The 17,018-nt window shown below is 50.7% G+C and overlaps 1 protein-coding gene across 1 annotated transcript; it reads left to right on the top strand.

Moving 5' to 3' along the window:
* Nucleotides 1–10,013: 10,013 nt before the first annotated feature.
* Nucleotides 10,014–14,928, top strand: LOC120692212 (mavicyanin-like). Its single transcript, XM_039975456.1, has 2 exons — nucleotides 10,014–10,371; nucleotides 14,314–14,928. Exons 1-2 carry the CDS (start codon nucleotides 10,194–10,196, stop codon nucleotides 14,706–14,708), a joined length of 573 nt encoding a protein of 190 aa, XP_039831390.1. The 5' UTR covers nucleotides 10,014–10,193; the 3' UTR covers nucleotides 14,709–14,928.
* Nucleotides 14,929–17,018: the final 2,090 nt, after the last annotated feature.

Raw genomic sequence — 17,018 nt, 5'->3', positions numbered from 1 at the left:
TAGTTACTGTAGCATCACTGTTGCAAATCATGGATTAAGTAGTCTCATTAGAATCGTCTCGCGATTTACAGCCCATCCATACAAAAAGTTTTGTAAATAGACTTCATTTAGTACTTCAAATTAGCAAGATACTGTTTCACTTTAATGCGTTTACGACTTTTTTGCGTTTACACGCAAAGAACTAAACAGGGCCCAAATGACTGGAGAACGTGTGAATCACCCTAAAAGGCAAAGGCCTAAACAGAACCAAACCAGAGCCTGCACGGCGGCACCTTGTACCAGCCACCCACGCGAGCTGCGTGCCGCGTACCACTGCCCGCGTACGTGCCGTCAAGCTGTTTTGACATCTTCCACGGAAAAGAAATCTCTTTCGTGCATGCACCCCTTTTTTCTTGTAGTGCCCCACCACCGACAGCCATGGACGCACACGCCAAACGCGTCGGCCGGGGACCCGGTCCGGATGCTGATGAAGAGCCCCGGCCCCGGGCGGCGCCTACGCCGTGTGTAGCTACACGCCTGGCGTCGACGGCAAGAAGGCTCCAGGGTCCCCGCCGCCCCCGGCCGTACTCTCCGCGCCATGCGCCTGCCGGGGTTATCGCGCCTCGATCGGCTGCTCCGGCACGCGTACGACGGAAGGAGGGGGGCACCCGGGCAAGATCTCGGCAAACGCTTCTGATCCCCTCGTTGGCTTGGCCCTTCGCTCGGATGAAGCGAGCAGCTGCCCCAGCAGTGGTCGCGAGCCGTGGGCCGTGGACAGCGACCCGCGCACGCCGGCGGGTGGTGCACGGTACCGGCGACTCGGCGCAGACCCAGGTCGAGCAACGAGCGCGGAGCGGGAGGAAATTACTGTTGAAAAAAATAGACAGCTGTAAGTTTAAATTCCGAACTAGATTTATCATGAACACAATTAAACCTAACATGCATGACTCTAACATACTAGACAGTACGTATATCATAAACATGATATCAGAAAATATAATTATAAAACAAATCTAATCACAAAATATGTACTGTGCGGGAGCCGCCGGAAAGACGAAAGGCGCAGACGAGACGAAGACGGTCCTTCGAACGGAGCGCAGCAACCGGCGTTGCAGACGACGGTACGCCGCAGCTCCTGACTTGGACGGAGGACGAGCCGTGGCGAACAAGATGAGCAGTCGCGCTTAGCGCTTCCCAAAAACCTCATTCGCCCTCTCCCGGTACAGGATCACAAGAGCGAGCGGTTCCGGAGACCTGCTCTCCCGTTCGCCGGTGCACGCCGGCGCTCGGGATGGAGAAGACTACGGTGGCGGCGCAGCAACGAGAGGAGGCAAAACCCTAACTCAGATTAGATTTTCTTATGAATTCCCAAACCTTGGGGACTCCACGTATAGCGATATATGGTTCACTTTTTCCATGAGGGAGGTGGTCCGTATTTAACGGGAGAAAAACCCCTTACACCCTCGTCCATTAGAAATACGGGACTAATAGATGATGTACCTTATCTTAGCGCTAATGGGCCTTTGAGATTTATTAGAATTATTTATATGGGCCAAGCCCCTAAAGCTAACAATCCCCCACCAGATCTCAAATACCAATTTATAGATTTTGCATGTTTCTCACTACTGTTTGATATACCAGTATTTTAGTGATGACTGTTAAGTTGAACTTTCACCTAGAGCTCCAAGCTACACTTATCCATAACTTGAACAATAGACTACGCCTTGTATTGCAAGTTTGGTGCGAACAAGTTTCACTCAACGTCATAACCAGTACATGGCTACCAGTAGCCTTCTCCGCGGGTGGAGCATATACGTCGTACTTTCTGGTCTCTTCATGAGTTTACTAGAGATCACCCAAATCTTACAGACTGCGACGTTAGACAGTCAGACTCATATAGGTGTGTTCTTTCAAGAATGCTCTGTAGGACAGCACCTTTGCTCATTAGACCCAACAAAAACATATTAAGGCAAATTGCCAACCTGCCTTACAGCAACTGAGAGTATTGCATCTTTTTTCAGAGAGGGTTTAACCATTACTCTCCTCAGTTCACCATCAATTTGTTCTCCCCAAATCCTAATTCACGGGATCTCCGATTACATAGATTGGGTTACAACTGTGGCAACTTATATGGGTCTCATACCCATCCCTCTTGATGCACTATCTATCACATTCCGTGATAATCCTTTTGTAAAGGGATCTGCCAGGTTTTTGTCTGTTTGAATATAAGTCACACTTATCACTCCGGAGTTTCTCAACTTCCTGACAGACTTTTGTCGTCTTTTAATATGTCTTGATGACTTTGCATTATTCTTAGCACTGTTCACTTTGACTATCACCGTTTGATTGTCACAGTTCATAAGGATGGACGGCACTGGTTTCTCAACCACAGGCAAGTCCATCAAGAGCTCACGCAGCCACTCTGCCTCAACAGTGACTGTGTCCAAAGCAGTAAGTTCTGCTTCCATGGTTGACCGCGTCAAAATGGTCTGTTTGCAAGACCTCCATGATATCGCACCACCTCCAACGGTAAACACATACCCATTCGTGGCATATAGCTCATCAGCATCAGATATCCAGTTTGAATCACTATATCCCTCAAGCACAGCAGGGTGCCCAGAATAGTGAATCACATAACTCATAGTATATCGATACCTCTGGACTAGGGTACCACATCTTACTGTGTCGAGACTCGCGTAGTTATCCGTAACTACGCCCTGAGGAGCTGAGCAGTCGGACCCCTGGGGTCCGACTCCATCACACTGGACCAACGGTCCCGGACCTGCTTCCCGCTCGGGGACGGGTCCGGTGTCACCACGTGTCCCGGAGAAGGGAGCGCTCAGCCAAACAGCCGGGGCCCCCGAACCTCCCACAGGGTCCCGTACGCCTCAGCGGGGAGGGAACAGACACCCCGCCTGGGGGGGTCCGGTGCCGCCACGTGTCCGTAGGCGCAGGCACGCGCGCGGCCGCAAAGCTTTCTCGGGAAGACTCGGCCACCTACCGCATTCAATGCGAGAGACGTTAAGTGCGCTCTGCCACAACAGAGCCCGAGGTGACTTTTGCCAGGCTGTACTGATGATCGCGCATTACCAAGGTGCACCGAGCAGCCGTTGGCGCCGCCCACGCCACGCGCGTCAGTCTGCTACGCCAGTTAGACACGACAGCTCGGCGACGGAGTATCATAACGCCTACGCGGTAGGCCCAACAGTCTACGCCGCAACCTACATTGCCTCAACGGGCGCCTCGCCGATGGGACAAGTGAAGGCCCCCCTCGGTCGGAGAGTCTACAGGGCGATGAAGCGTATCTGGCAAGAGATTCTCAATCACTGTAGCACTATTAATGTCTTTTTCGTGGTATACTGTACATCCTTGTTGGGCCAATCTGTCGGGGTCCAACGCCTGTGTACGCGTCTTCCTTGCGCTACAAAAGGGAGACGTCCGTTAGAGAAAAAAAGGACTTAGAGACAGAGGATAGACTCATCCACAGACACAATAGCAATACAACTCTCAGTGGACGTAGGGTATTACGCTCCGGCGACCCGAACCACTCTAAATCCTCGTATGTTCTTGTGTTCTTGCTTGATAAGTAGATCTGTCGAATCGCTTGGACTTCCCCGAGTAACCACCCTCTGGGATTAGGTAGGTACATAACGCCACTCGGCTATGGCCCTCCTCCTTGAGCCACGACATAGTGTCGTTCAGTGAGCTCTCATGTTCCATTAGAAAGAATTGAGTACATCTCAATTTGGACTACTTCTTTCCAATCATCTGCATCTGAAGATGCATATGCCTCTGCAATGGACGTGGGAGTATTGTCCACAAGGTACACAGTGAAATCGTCACCAAAGGATTTTCCAATCCTTTGTCTCTTGCTCCTTCTAGGAGCTTCACTGTCATCCTTCTCTAGGACATGCTCATGTTCATCGGATTGTTCAGAAGACTCGATAGGTACTGCAGGTTGAGGAATTATCTCTGTCGAAAATTTAGAATTGCTATGCATATCTTTCATAGGAAAAATATTCTCAAAAAATATTGCATCACGAGATTCCATAATAGTATCAACATGCACATCTGGTATCTCAGATTTAACCACTAAGAATATATATGCAATGCTCCTCTGAGCATTTTCTAAAAAGACACAATTCACTGTCTTAGGCCCCAACTTACGCTTCTTTAGAATAGGCACATTAACTTTCGCTAAGCACCCCCACGTGCGCAGATAAGAAAGTGATGGTTTTCTCCCATTCCACATCTCATATGGAGTTTGATCTTGATTCTTGTTTGGAACTTTATTCAAGACATGACACGAAATCAATACAGCCTCCCCCCACCATGCCTTAGAAAGACCAGCTGTGTCTAATATGGAGTTAACCAAGTCAGTCACCGTGCGGTTTTTTCTCTCGGCAATCCCGTTTGATTTGGGAGAATAGGGAGGCGTCCTCTCATGAATAATTACATGCTCCTCACAGAATTCATCAAATATTTTGGGAAAAATACTCGCCACCACGATCTGACCTTAGACGCTTGATCTTTCTCTCTAGTTGATTCTCAACTTCAGCTTTATAGATTTTAAAGTAGTCTAACGCTTCGTCCTTAGTTCACAACAAATAAACATAGCAAAATCTAGTCGCATCGTCAATTAACGTCATAAAGTATCTTTTCCCACCTTTTGTCAACACACCATTCATCTCACATAGATCAGAATGTATGAGTTCTAGAGGTGCCAAGTGTCTCTCCTCAGCAGCCTTGTGAGGCTTCCGAGGTTGCTTTGATTGCACACAACTATGGCACTTAGAACCTTTAGCAATGGTGAATTTCGGAATTAAACATATGCTGGAAAGCCGAGACATCAAACCAAAATTAACATGACATAAACGTGAATGCCAAATACTCGCATCATCGCTAACGTTGCCACAAATATGGTTCACCGACTTATTACAAAATTCAGCAAGAGAAAAGCGGAACAAGCCTCCGCAATCATAGCCTTTACCAACGAATTGTCCATGTTTCGACACGACAAATTTATTGTACTCTAAAACTACCTTAAACCCATCCTTGCATAGGACTGACCCGCTGACCAGATTCTTGTTGATAGTGGGCACATGCTGTATGTTCCTCAGCTGCACGATCTTCCCCGAAGTAAACTTCAGATCTACTGTGACATCTCGAAAATCCATCAAAATTAAATCACACGCTAAAATAATTTTTCCAAAAACTTTTCATTGTTGAGCTCAAACCCTGAACCCTAATCTTTCTATGTTCCAAATGTCCAATCTCCAACACCCCCGACCCCTTTTCCCTGTGGCCTCGTCAGCGCGCACACGCGATCGCTGAGCGCGGTCGACCGGCCCCGAGATCGACGCCGCGATCAGCGCGGCGCGAATCTCCCTCTCTCTCTTCTCTCTCTCTTTCCCTTTTTCTTTTTCCTTTTCTTTTCACATTTTCTCTTTCTCTTTTCTTTTTCTTTCTCCTCCCTCCTCCCTTCTCCTTCTCCCTCCTCTGCCCCGCTCCCGCACGAACGCCGCTCGGCCCGCGCTCACGCCGGCCCGGCGCCCTGACCACGCTCGCGCACCTGTGCGCGCACACCGCTCCTCACGAACACCCGCACGCGCAGCCCGGCCCGGCTTCCCCCTCTCCCCTCCCGCGCGTTGCAGAGCGGCCAGCTCGCCGCGCCGCCACTGGCCGCCCGAGCGCACGCGCGCGCACGCACGCTCGCCGTTTGCAGCTCGACGCCGCCCGCCCCGGTCCCGCTCCCCCCTGCTCCCGAGACGCCCCATCCCCGCTACGCGCCACCGCACCCCACTGCTCGCCTCGACGCTCGAGCAGCGCAGCGCTGAGCCGACCCCGAACGCCATTAATGGCGCCCGCGAGGCTCGCCGGCCGCCACCACCGCCTCGCCCTCTCCACCACCTTCCCGCGGCTATAAAGGGACCCCTGCCTCACCTCCACTCCTCCACGAACCCGCCCAGCCCCGCACGCCTCCTCTCCGGTCTTGCAGCGCCGCCGCCTAGAGCCGCCGTGGCCATCGCCGCCCGCCGCCGTGGACCGACCTCCTCGCTGCGCCCCGGCCCAAATCAAGGTGGGGAACAGGTTCCCCGAGGCCTTCTCTCCCTTTTCCCCCTCATCATGGCCGCCGCCGAGCCCCAGGGCCGCCGCTCAGGCGCTGCCAGTGATGCGCCGCCCCCTCCCATGTTTTCCAGCGTGGGGATGGGAAAGGGAAGGGCTTTTTGCCCAAAACCCCCCACCTTTCCTCTATTTACTAAAGAACCCCCTCACCTCTCAAGTCCTTTTACAAAAGAAACCCTCCCTTTCATTATATTTCAAAACAGACCCTTCCACTATATAACACATTTATAAATAAACCCCTACACCTTTTCAGTCTTAGAAATAATTACAAACAGGTCCCTGACTATGATTTAGCCCCTAAACCTTTATATAACCTATCATTTCATGCGCCAAACGATCTCGGATCGACCTGAAACTTTACCATGCCTCTCATAACATAGTTTTGGTCATGCCATTAGGAAACCGCCCAAAAATATTACCTCTATCTTTATATCTTAATTATTTCCGATTCAAGCTCAACGATAAAACTTTTATTTCTTTTTCTTGATTGTGTGTTTTTTGTATGCGTCGTAGATCACGGTGTGAACGAACCCGTCGACGAGCAGTACTGCGAGCAGTCGAACGAGGACCAGTTTCGCGACCTCAAACCCGAAGGACAGTGCTTCGATCAGGACCTCCCGGAAGGATTCGAAGACGGCAAGTTCAATCCCATCCTTTGATGCATGTTTTGTCCTAGTTTTTATAAATACAACCTATTGGCCTGTTTTACAAAATTGCATATGTTTTGACTGCTGAAAACACGGTTGGATAGCCACCCCTTAATTTGTTATAACCATTCCTTAACCACCTAGATTAATGTCTGAATGTGTCTTGTTTGGACGTTAATCACTGCTAGAACGCTTAGGACCTTATATACAATACAACTTGTTTTATAAAGAAAATGTGTGCGTGTGTGGTGAGGGAGAAATGTGGAATTTCGAAAGATAAGTTTAGACGGGATGGATGACATTTCTGTGTGATTTGCCGATTGGTGTGCTCGTGCCTGTGTGGCAGAGCAAGGAAGGGAGATATCCATCTTGTCACAACTAAGGACCGAGTTGGTGTGTCATCTCACCTGACTCCACTATCGTGCAAACCACTCGAACGTTGAATGGGCAGCGGCTTAGCATAAACCCCACTAATTAGTCTGATAGCCATCAGGAGAGCTGAGAGCAAAGGGTGATCAAGAAGAAGGGGTTAACTCTATGTGACTTATGCCCCGGTTAAAACCTCTGTGATAGGTCAATGACCCCTTGGTGGATCCCGTGATGGCTAGTCAGGTCTAGCTAAGGTGGGTAATGGCTTTGTTGGGATCTGCACCGACACTAAGGTGATCGTGTTGCGGTACCCCGCTTGTGGGTAAAGTTGCACACCTCTGCAGAGTTAAAAACCTATTCGAATAGTCGTGCCCACGGTACTGGGCGAGTTACGGTGTGGTCACATAACTAGTGTTTATTTTGGGATGGGTTGGCGTGAGTGGTTTTGGAAAAATGTCCGGCAGTTGTGCCGTGTGCTACGGCGGATGAGGAGTCCGGTATCAGCTTAAAACTTGGATCCTGTGTGGATCAACCCTTCGTGTTAATCGGTACAAGAGAACTGGTTTTGGAAATGCTTTCTTTCAAATGAACCCTTGCATAAAATATTGCTTTCCGCAAAAGTAAACCTTAACCTTATCCTTGAATTACCCTGTGTATTATATTCTGTTTATTCCCCCTCCGTGGATGTGGTTGGACTTGCTGAGTACGTTTGTACTCACCCCCTTATTAATTTTTATAGAGGAAGACCCAGACTTCGTTTCCAAGGACGTCGAGTAGGGTACCGTCCTGCACCCAGCCTTGCCTGTGGATTAGGGCCACCCGCAGGAGATCCCGCATGGCGCAAGACTCTGATGACCCCCTTTTTATAATTAATATCGTTGTGTGGGTGTGGGTTGTAATCCTCGCGGTAGTGGCGCTTCTCTGCCCATTACTGCGTAGAGTTGTACGGTGATGAACCATCTGATGTAATAAATGTGTCATCAGCCTCTTGGGACTGATGTTTGTATCACATTTAAGTCTTCTCTTATGAGGGGACGCTTCATCTACCGTGCCAACACCATGAATAGAAGCATGTGAACCGTTTCCCATCAGCACGGAGAAGTCCTGGACGGTCTAGTAAGAAGAAAACATAGAGATGTCAGCACACACATGAACATTAGCACCCGTATCTAGCCACCAACTCGTGGATTTAAAAACTGAAAGAACTGTAGGTAAATTACCGTACCCATCTCCAGTGTTGCTTATGGTCACCATGTTGACATCCTTGGACTCATTTGATTTCTTGGCCCTGCGGTCTGCCCGATCTGGGCACCCCTTGGAGAAGTGTCCAAGCTTACCACATGCATAGCACTTTTCCAAAACCTTGTTCTTCTTCTTCTTGAAGGTAGTGGTGTTGTTAGGCTTGTTGTTCCCTTTGTTCTTACCATGTGGGAACTTTTGGACCAGGTTGGCGCTGGACTGGCCTTGATCACCTTTCTCAGGCACGTCCTTCTTCTGAGCCTTCTCCTCAACATTAAGAGTCGCTATCAGATTTTCAACTGATATCTCCTGTCTCTTGTGTTTCAGAGTTGTGGCGAAGTTTCTCCACTGGGAAGGCAACTTTGCAATAATGCATCCAGCCACAAACTTATCGGGAATATGACACTTTAGGAGATCAAGTTCCACCACATAATGGTTATTCACCATCCTGTAGTCATGGAAACTCTCCATGAGGTACAGTTCATTGCCCGCATCTGTTGTATCATACTTAGCAACCAGAGCATCCCACAGCGTCTTCGCCTCTGTCTAATCAATGTACACACGGACTAATCCGTCTGACAGATTGCTTATGACACATCCGACAAAGCGATTATTGGCCTCATCGTACTTCTTCTGCTCTTCAGCAGTAAGTACGCCCTCAGGCTTGCCAAGTCTCATGTCCCAGATGTGCATAGCAGTAAACCAGAGGCGAACCTTGGACTTCTAGATTTTAAAGTTTATGCCAGTAAACTTTTCTGGCCTCAGTGACTCAGCGAAACTAGCCATTGTTAAATCAACAGATTGCCTATAATAAGATTTTTGGATTGTTGGAAAAATAAACAACTGTAAGTTTAAGTTCCGAACTAGATTTATCATGACGAGAATTAAACCTAGCATACATGACCTAATATACTAGACAGTACGTATATTATAAACACGATCTCAGAAAACATGATTATGAAATAGATCTGATCACAAAATACGTACTGTGCGGGAGCCGCCGGGAAGACGAAAGGCGCAGACGAGACGAAGACGGTCCTTCGAACGGAGCGCAGCAACCGGCGTTGCAGACGACGGTACGCCGCAGCTCCTGACTTGGACGGAGGACGAGCCGTGGCGAAAAAAATGAGCAGTCGCGCTTAGCGCTTCCCGAAAACCTTATTCGCCCTCTCCCGGTGCAGGATCACAAGAGCAAGCGGTTTCGGAGACCTGCTCTCTCGTTCGCCGGTGCACGCCGGCCCTCGGGATGGAGAAGACTACGGTGGCGGCGCAGCAACGAGAGGAGGCAAAACCTAACTCAGATTAGATCTTCTTATGAATTCCCAAACCTTATGGACTCCACATATAGCGATCTATGGTTCACTTTTTCCATGAGGGAGATGGTCTGTATTTAAATGGAGAAAAACACCTTACACCCTCGTCCATCAGCAATACGGGACTAATAGATGGTGTACCTCCTCTTAGCACTAATGGTTCTTTGAGATTTATTAGAATTATTTATATGGGCCAATCCCGTGAATCTAACAATTACCACCCCGCGCACGTAAAACCCGGCGCACCAGACGCTTGGGCCAGGGGGCATTTCCGGGAACCTTTTTTGCTGCGGGCCGGCCGGGCATTAAAGCCGCGGGGCTTTATTTAACCGGCCGGTTGGTGAGTCAGTCAGTACCCGCACACTGCCAGCTAGCGCTCTTCCACTGCGAGAGCGAGCACCGAGCAGCAGCGCACAGCAGCGTCGAGGGGAGAGGAAGTGAGCTCCAGCCTGCTCGCTCTCTCCGGCCGGTGCCTCGTTTCCTTGCCGCTGCGCGCCTCGGCAAGCTGCAGCTAGTGGCCATGGGTGGTGGCGCGGCGAGGAGGGTGGCCGTGGCGGCGCTGGCGGTGGCGGTGCTGGTCGGCGTGGCGTCGGCGGCCGTGTACGAGGTGGGCGACAAGGCCGGGTGGACCGTCATGGGCAACCCCAACTACGCCGCCTGGGCCAGCTCCAAGAAGTTCCATGTCAACGACGTCGTCGGTGCGTCTCGATCGATCCCCCCCTCCCTTCCTGTCTCTCTGTCGGGCGAGTTGGCGCACGAGGCGAGCACCCTGTGTTCTCTCGCTAGCTTGATTCTGTTTTCCCCTTCAGAATCTCTACTAGGGCGCGTTCCATTAGAGGAGAACCGAAAAATTTCGAAGTTGACAACAACGAACACGCTCCTTGTTGCTTGCGCCGCTGAAATGGCCAACGAGTTCCCATGCGAAAAAAAATCCCTCCCCTTACGGAGTAGTGCCGCCGAGTGCTGCTGCAGTTGTGCTTGCACGGTCCAGGCCAGCGCGACATGGCTCTAGCATAATTTCGCTATCCTCTTCCGAGTCATGGTGTCATCTCCACCGTGTTCTCGGAGTCGGAGCAGGACCGAACGGGCGTGTTTCCTCTCCGTCCTGTCAGTTTGCGGCTTCCAGTAGCGGGGTAGCGGCCATGGAGGAGACAGGAGAGCGAGAGTAATCGAGTAAAACCTACCTGCTCGGAATGTGGAAGCGGGCCCCACACCCCAATTCCGAGCAAAAAAACAGGCTTCGCCGTGTGGACGCTCGGCGTCCCACCCAGTGAGTGCCAGCGGGCAGCAGCTAAAGAAAGGCCGCGCGCACTCACCGTGCGTGCGTGGCGCGGCACCGAACGCAGGCGGCAGAGGCGCGTCGCTATCCATAGAACCTTGGCATCTACCGGCGGCCTCTTTACTTGTTTCTCCTTTTACCCGTGAAAGCGTCCGCAAAATCGGCTTGCCATACGCCATGCCATGCCATGCCATGCCATGACGATTGACGAGTACGCGCGGCGCGTTGAGCGGTGAGTGACTGACTGGAGCCGGGGCCTCATTACAAGGTACAACCCCGTGCCGCCGTGCGGCGCCGGGCTACGCCTGGCTTTAATGTCTCGCACGTACGGTCGCACTAGTGGCTAGCGGTACCTGCAAAATCCCCGCGGTTGCATGTGAGTACCGCCATCAAGTTGATGGTCCTACCGAGGGTTAATGTCAAGCAACGGCCGATGTGACGGAACGCTCGCGAACAGATCGACCTGGGCTCGCGCGCCTCGTTGCCGTTGCCGCAGCCCAGTGGTGGGGGGCAGGAAGGAGATGGATGGCGATGGCAAGGGGAAACGGTAGCCAGCAGCCCAGCGGGTTTCCGGAAGACGATCGGGACGGGAGGTGTAGCGAGCTCGGTGGCAGCTGCTGGTGGTGTTGGGCGCCCGGCCGCGCCCGCCATCGCCATGTGCTGTGTGGCCTGTGGGCGTGCCCACCGTCCCGGGCTCCCGGCGCCTTTTCGCGGGTGCGGGGTGCGCACGCGCTGGCGCTGCCACAACCAGCTGGAGAGCTCACGCCGGCCGGGCACCCACGGCAGCGCGGCACAGGCCCTCCCTCCTCCGCAGCACTGCCTGCCTGCTGTAGCCTCGCCGTGGTGGGGTCGCGCGCACCTGGCGGTCCGACGCACTCGTCCTCCGCCCCGCCAGCTTTTGCGCCCCCATCTCATCTCGGCCTGCATCCTGCCTTGACCCGAGCAGACCCAGCAGAGACAAGAGGCTCGGGGCAGGTGCGTCACACTGTCACCGCGCAGTCACAGACAGTCACACTCACTCAAGCACTGCCTTTGCTGGCTAAAGGACGAGAGAACGTGCGCTCAGCTCCGCTCTGCTCCAGAAGCAGAACGATCGAGGGGTCAACATGCTTTTTTTGCCTGGGCCTGAACCGGCCGGAGAAAGCGGGGATCGGTGCGGTGTGATTCTATGACGCCACCGCCGGAATTAGCTGGGCACGCTTGGCCGACCCATAATGCTGGCATCTGTTGCTTAGTCCTCTCATCAGGCAGGCTTTTCTTGCTTTTTTTTTGGTGGAGAAAATGCCTTTCTTGCTTTTAGGAAAAGCAGCAATTATACATGCCTGCTGCTGATTGTTGGAAGGAACTTTCTTCATCCTGAAAGAAAGAAAGAAAGAAAGAAAGAAAGAAAGAAAGGAAGGAAGAAGAAAGTTGCGGTCTGGTACTGGAATACTGATTCTTATAACATTGTGCATTGCACCAACCATCTAACTGAATGTGCTAGTATCCATTTAAGCCCCCATTTTGAGGCAGTATGCAGCGAACAGGAAGGAGAGGAAATTAAATAAATCCAACACATACTGTATAGGAGTAGCACACACGATGGGCATAAAAATGATTTCAATTCGCCGCAGACCATTCATCACAGTTCCCCCGTGACAGAATATTCACGGCACTTTTATCATTTGGCCCAACTACTCACATTGATCCTCAATCCCGCCACAGCCAAGTTAGGGTAAGTTCAGATAAGGTGGGCAGGCTTCAGATAGAAGATCATTCTCTGCCCTTTCTTGATCAGAAGGCAAGTCGGCACGCCCATGTTCGGGTAATCGGGTTGCCAGAAATGAACCGTCACCCTTCAGATCTCTGCACCAAAGCCCCCTTTTTGCGCCGAGATGAGCTCACTCTGTCTCTTATCACCAGTAGGGCATCGAGACGCATATGCTGGTGCGTGCTGCTGGTGACCATATCTTCCTGCTGGCGTGATCGGCTGCCCTACAGTGGCATCGCCACCATTGATCATGCAGTGGGTACCTGCTGGCTCCTAAGTCCCAAACCTTCACTCCTGCCTGGATCAGGATCACACTACTGTTTCATTAGCACGGGAAAGATTGCAGCTTTGGCAAGCCTACCAGTAGCTAGATCGGCAAACATCAAATACATACCACGCACCAATTTGGCATTTTACTTGGTGAGCTACGCATTCCCTTCTGTTATAACTGAAACTTACCTACTCCGGTAGTCCGGTACCATGATGCGATGTGTTCCTCTCCGCATCTGCCTGAAATCCCTTTTGGCTTTTGTATGCTACTTGTCGAGTAATGCCGGGCCCTGTTGCCAACGCACCCGATGCACGCGCTCTCATTGTATGGCTCGTTTCGTCGATGAACCGCTCTCTTTTGTCCGATCACGTTTTCTTGGCTGGTTGGTAGCTGCGGCCGGGTCCAAAGAGATGAGGGCGTGCATGTCATCTTTAGCTATAGTAACGAGAGGCCATGGCTCGAAATGTGGATGCCCCATCCAGAGAAAAGGGATCTATAGTTGTCACTGTGCATAATGCATGATGGTTGATAGGGCACCTTCCACAGCGTCATGCTTGCAATGTGGATGCCACAATGGGGGTAGGCCCTTGAGCTGTAAAGTCATCATGGTGGTCCTCTCATCTCCTCCACGTACTGCAGATGATGCCGGACACAAGTCAATCTGGGTTATCGAGATTTTGACATGGCTATAGCTCCTGCTCTTTGCGTGGTTGTGGGTTAGTCTCATGTGGGAGCTAAACATCAGCTGCTCTGGGTTTTCGTCCTGTTTACGGTCGAAAGGTTTAGGGGGATTCATGAGAGTGAACTCGCGGCCTGTTGGGATGGACGCAGAGTACTGCCAGATAATTAGTGTGGAATTCGACCTGCTTCTTTTTATTTTAAAAGATCCGCTGGTTGCGATTGAATTTGAGTGGGTTGGTAGGGGACGATTCATCATGTTTTTCAGTCCTCAGCAACCAAAGTCTGCCCGTGAGAACGTTGAAGTTTTATATGTGCATAAGGGACCCTCTCGACATTAGGATACTAATAGCATGATGAAAGTGCATAGACAGCATAGCAGAATAGTTTGGTAATGTGGGCATGTGGCCACCAAATTAAACTCATGAATCTAATATCCTTTTCAAAGTTTCATAATTTGAGAAAAACATGGTGATGTCAGGTTGGTCTCTAACTCGCGTAATTCCTCTGTTATTTTCATCAATGCTGCGCTAGCTCTCCTTCAGCAAATAAACTTGCTGATCTTGCACTGCATGATGTTCTCTTGTTTCTTTCTGCCGCTAACTGCTGTTACTGGGCATGTCTGATGATCGACGATGTGTCTTGACGCTTTTTGGTTGCAGTGTTCACGTACAACAAGCAGTTCCACAACGTGGTGGCGGCGAGCAAGGCGGATTACAAGAACTGCGATGCCAGCAAGCCGATCGCCACCTGGTCTACGGGCAACGACTCCGTCGTCCTCAAGACCGCGGGCCACCACTACTTCCTCTGCGGCTTCCCGGGCCACTGCGCCGCCGGCCAGAAGGTGGACATCCGCATCGCCGCCTCCTCTGATGCCCCTTCCGCGGCGCCCACCCCCGAGCCCGCAGCCGGCGGCGGCTCCAAGCCCTCCAGTGGCGCCACGGCCGCGCCGGCGCCGCACCCCAACGCCGCGCCCCAGGCCCTCCCCGCAGGCAGCTCCGTCGCCGCCACCGTCGCCGCGTCGCTGCTCTCCCTGGCCGCGGCCGTGCTGGCCTGAGCGTGACCAGGGGCTCCGTAGTGTCGGTTAGGGGGTTGGCGCCATTGTGAATTGAATTGAGAGCTCTGCTGTGTCTGTTGCCGTTTGAGCAGGAGCGCCTGGACCTGCGTTCGTTTTGCTGTTTTGCCCTTGTGGTTCTGTGGATCCTGGCCTGCCTTGGGGATTTCTTCCTGTTGTCAATTAATTTCCTCATGCTTTCATGCTTTGAGCTCTTCGTTCATCTCAGTGCAGTGGTATCGTTTGAGAACTATCTGTTCTGCTGCAGTGGCCTTTTCTGTCAGCGTGACACCATTTTCAAGGAGTCGTTTGCCGCCGCGGTGCCGGTGAGAGTTCCTCGAGCAAGAAATTGTTAGCATGATAGCATCACATTGCCTCACTGGCATCATTGTCACTTTTTTTTTTGAAAGTCATTGCCACTGGGTTTTGGTATGGTCGTATTACGGCAACTGGAGCGCTTCAGGTTTCAGCCATGCTCTGAATAATTGCATGTGATTGGGGGGGGGGGGGGGGGGGGGGGGGACGACGTGCATTCCTGAAAGATGTAGAATAAGCGCCGGAGGGGATGTTTTAAGAGAGAGGCTGCCGGAAAGATGTGGGCTTGGTCCCCACGAGAAGCACGTGCAAATGTTAGGAGTTGATCGGGCTACTGACAGTCAAACTGTCGCACAATGCCTAATAACTACTTTTTATTTCGGAACAAAAAAAATTCACTGACAGTCAAACTGTCGCACAATGCCTAATAACTACTTTTTATTTCGGAACAAAAAAAATTCCCGAATTTTTTTGTATTGCTAGAATAATTAAAAAAATTATTCCAGAATAAAATAGTCAGTTTGTTGGATCAATTTAGACCTAACAACATAAAATCTGTAGTGGGTGACAAGTCTATTGGGTCAACTGCGTGACCCCAGCAGCACCCCAGGACGGCGATAATGTGACTAGCGCCGTACTTACTTGACATGGCAGGTGTGGTGCTCGTGAGTCCTGACCTGATCTTGGGGCGGTCCCGTGCTGCGAACGCTTATGTGATGTCCGGACTGCAGTTTCACTGCATACCCTGATCTGGCTACGTATAGTACATGCTCAATTGTGCGTAACAGATAAGAAGTGCTACTCCATGTAGCAGGATTTTTTTTGAAAATACACTCCATGTAGCAGGATGAGGGTAGTGTTTGGAGCTTCTTGTTCTTGGACAGATTCTTCGCAAGTTGTCTGATCTGCATACGCATGTGGTGGCGCAACTTCGGTGACCAGTGCTGGCTTGGCTGTTGCTGCTTCTGCCCAGCAAGTCCGCCGACTCCAGGCTTGGGCCCGTAGGCTGTAGCCACCATCTTGAAACCCCGTCAACTGCATGAAGATGGCCATATGCCCATATGCAACGCAAGCAGGCGCACTTTGGCCCAGGGCGGCGAGCAGGGTGGGCCGTCGGTGTACCTGTGTCATGCGTCATTGACTTGACTTAATGATGATAGTTACCTGTGTCAAGACGGGTTGTGTATAGATTTTTTTAGCAATCACGAGGGGCTACCCCCATACTGCTTATATTATGAAATATATATAAACCGTTACAAGGTGGAAAAAGATCAAATAAAGAAACAACAACAAAAAAATACAAATGAATTAGCAAAGCAAGTTATGACCTCAAAGATTTATTGTATTTGGAACGATGACCCTCCCTCCCCCACACCACAGCTTTAGTGTTGATCTTTTATCTAATGATGTAACTGTTCTTGATCAATAAAGCTCTACCTCCTGGTTGTGTAAAAAAAAAAGAGGAACAACAACAGAAAAATACAAAGAAGACCTATCTATGTTTCAATGCCCGGGAATAAACTCTTTTTGCTCCGTGCAATACTCCTTCCGTTCCAAAATGTAGATCGTTTTAATTTTTCTAGATTTATATATTTTATTATATATATAGACATATGTTATATCTAGGTGCATAGCAAATGCTATGAATTTAGAAAACTCAAAACGACATACATTTTGAAACGGAGGAAGTAGCAAAGTAATTTCTTTTTTTAGATTACACAGTACAACTTAGACACTTACTACGCACGCATATTCACACCCCTATGAACACACGTAAGCAAACCCTACCCCTATGAGCATCTTCGAAGACCGTGCCGGCAAATCCTCGAGATTGACGAAGTCACCACAAGCGCCTCGCTGTCGACGGGAACATCGTCTACAATTTAATGCACAACGCCGTTTAAATCTCAAAATATTCTCTCATATAGGGAATCGAATCCAGGATCTCAAATGTTACCGAGACTCCTATAACACTAGGATACAGGCCGCCCTTGCGCA

Source organism: Panicum virgatum, chromosome 2K (assembly GCF_016808335.1).
Source record: "Panicum virgatum strain AP13 chromosome 2K, P.virgatum_v5, whole genome shotgun sequence".
In the NCBI taxonomy this organism is placed as follows: Eukaryota; Viridiplantae; Streptophyta; class Magnoliopsida; order Poales; family Poaceae; genus Panicum; species Panicum virgatum.
The sequence above is the reverse complement of the archived record's forward strand: the minus strand, read 5'-3'. Positions and strand labels throughout refer to the sequence as shown.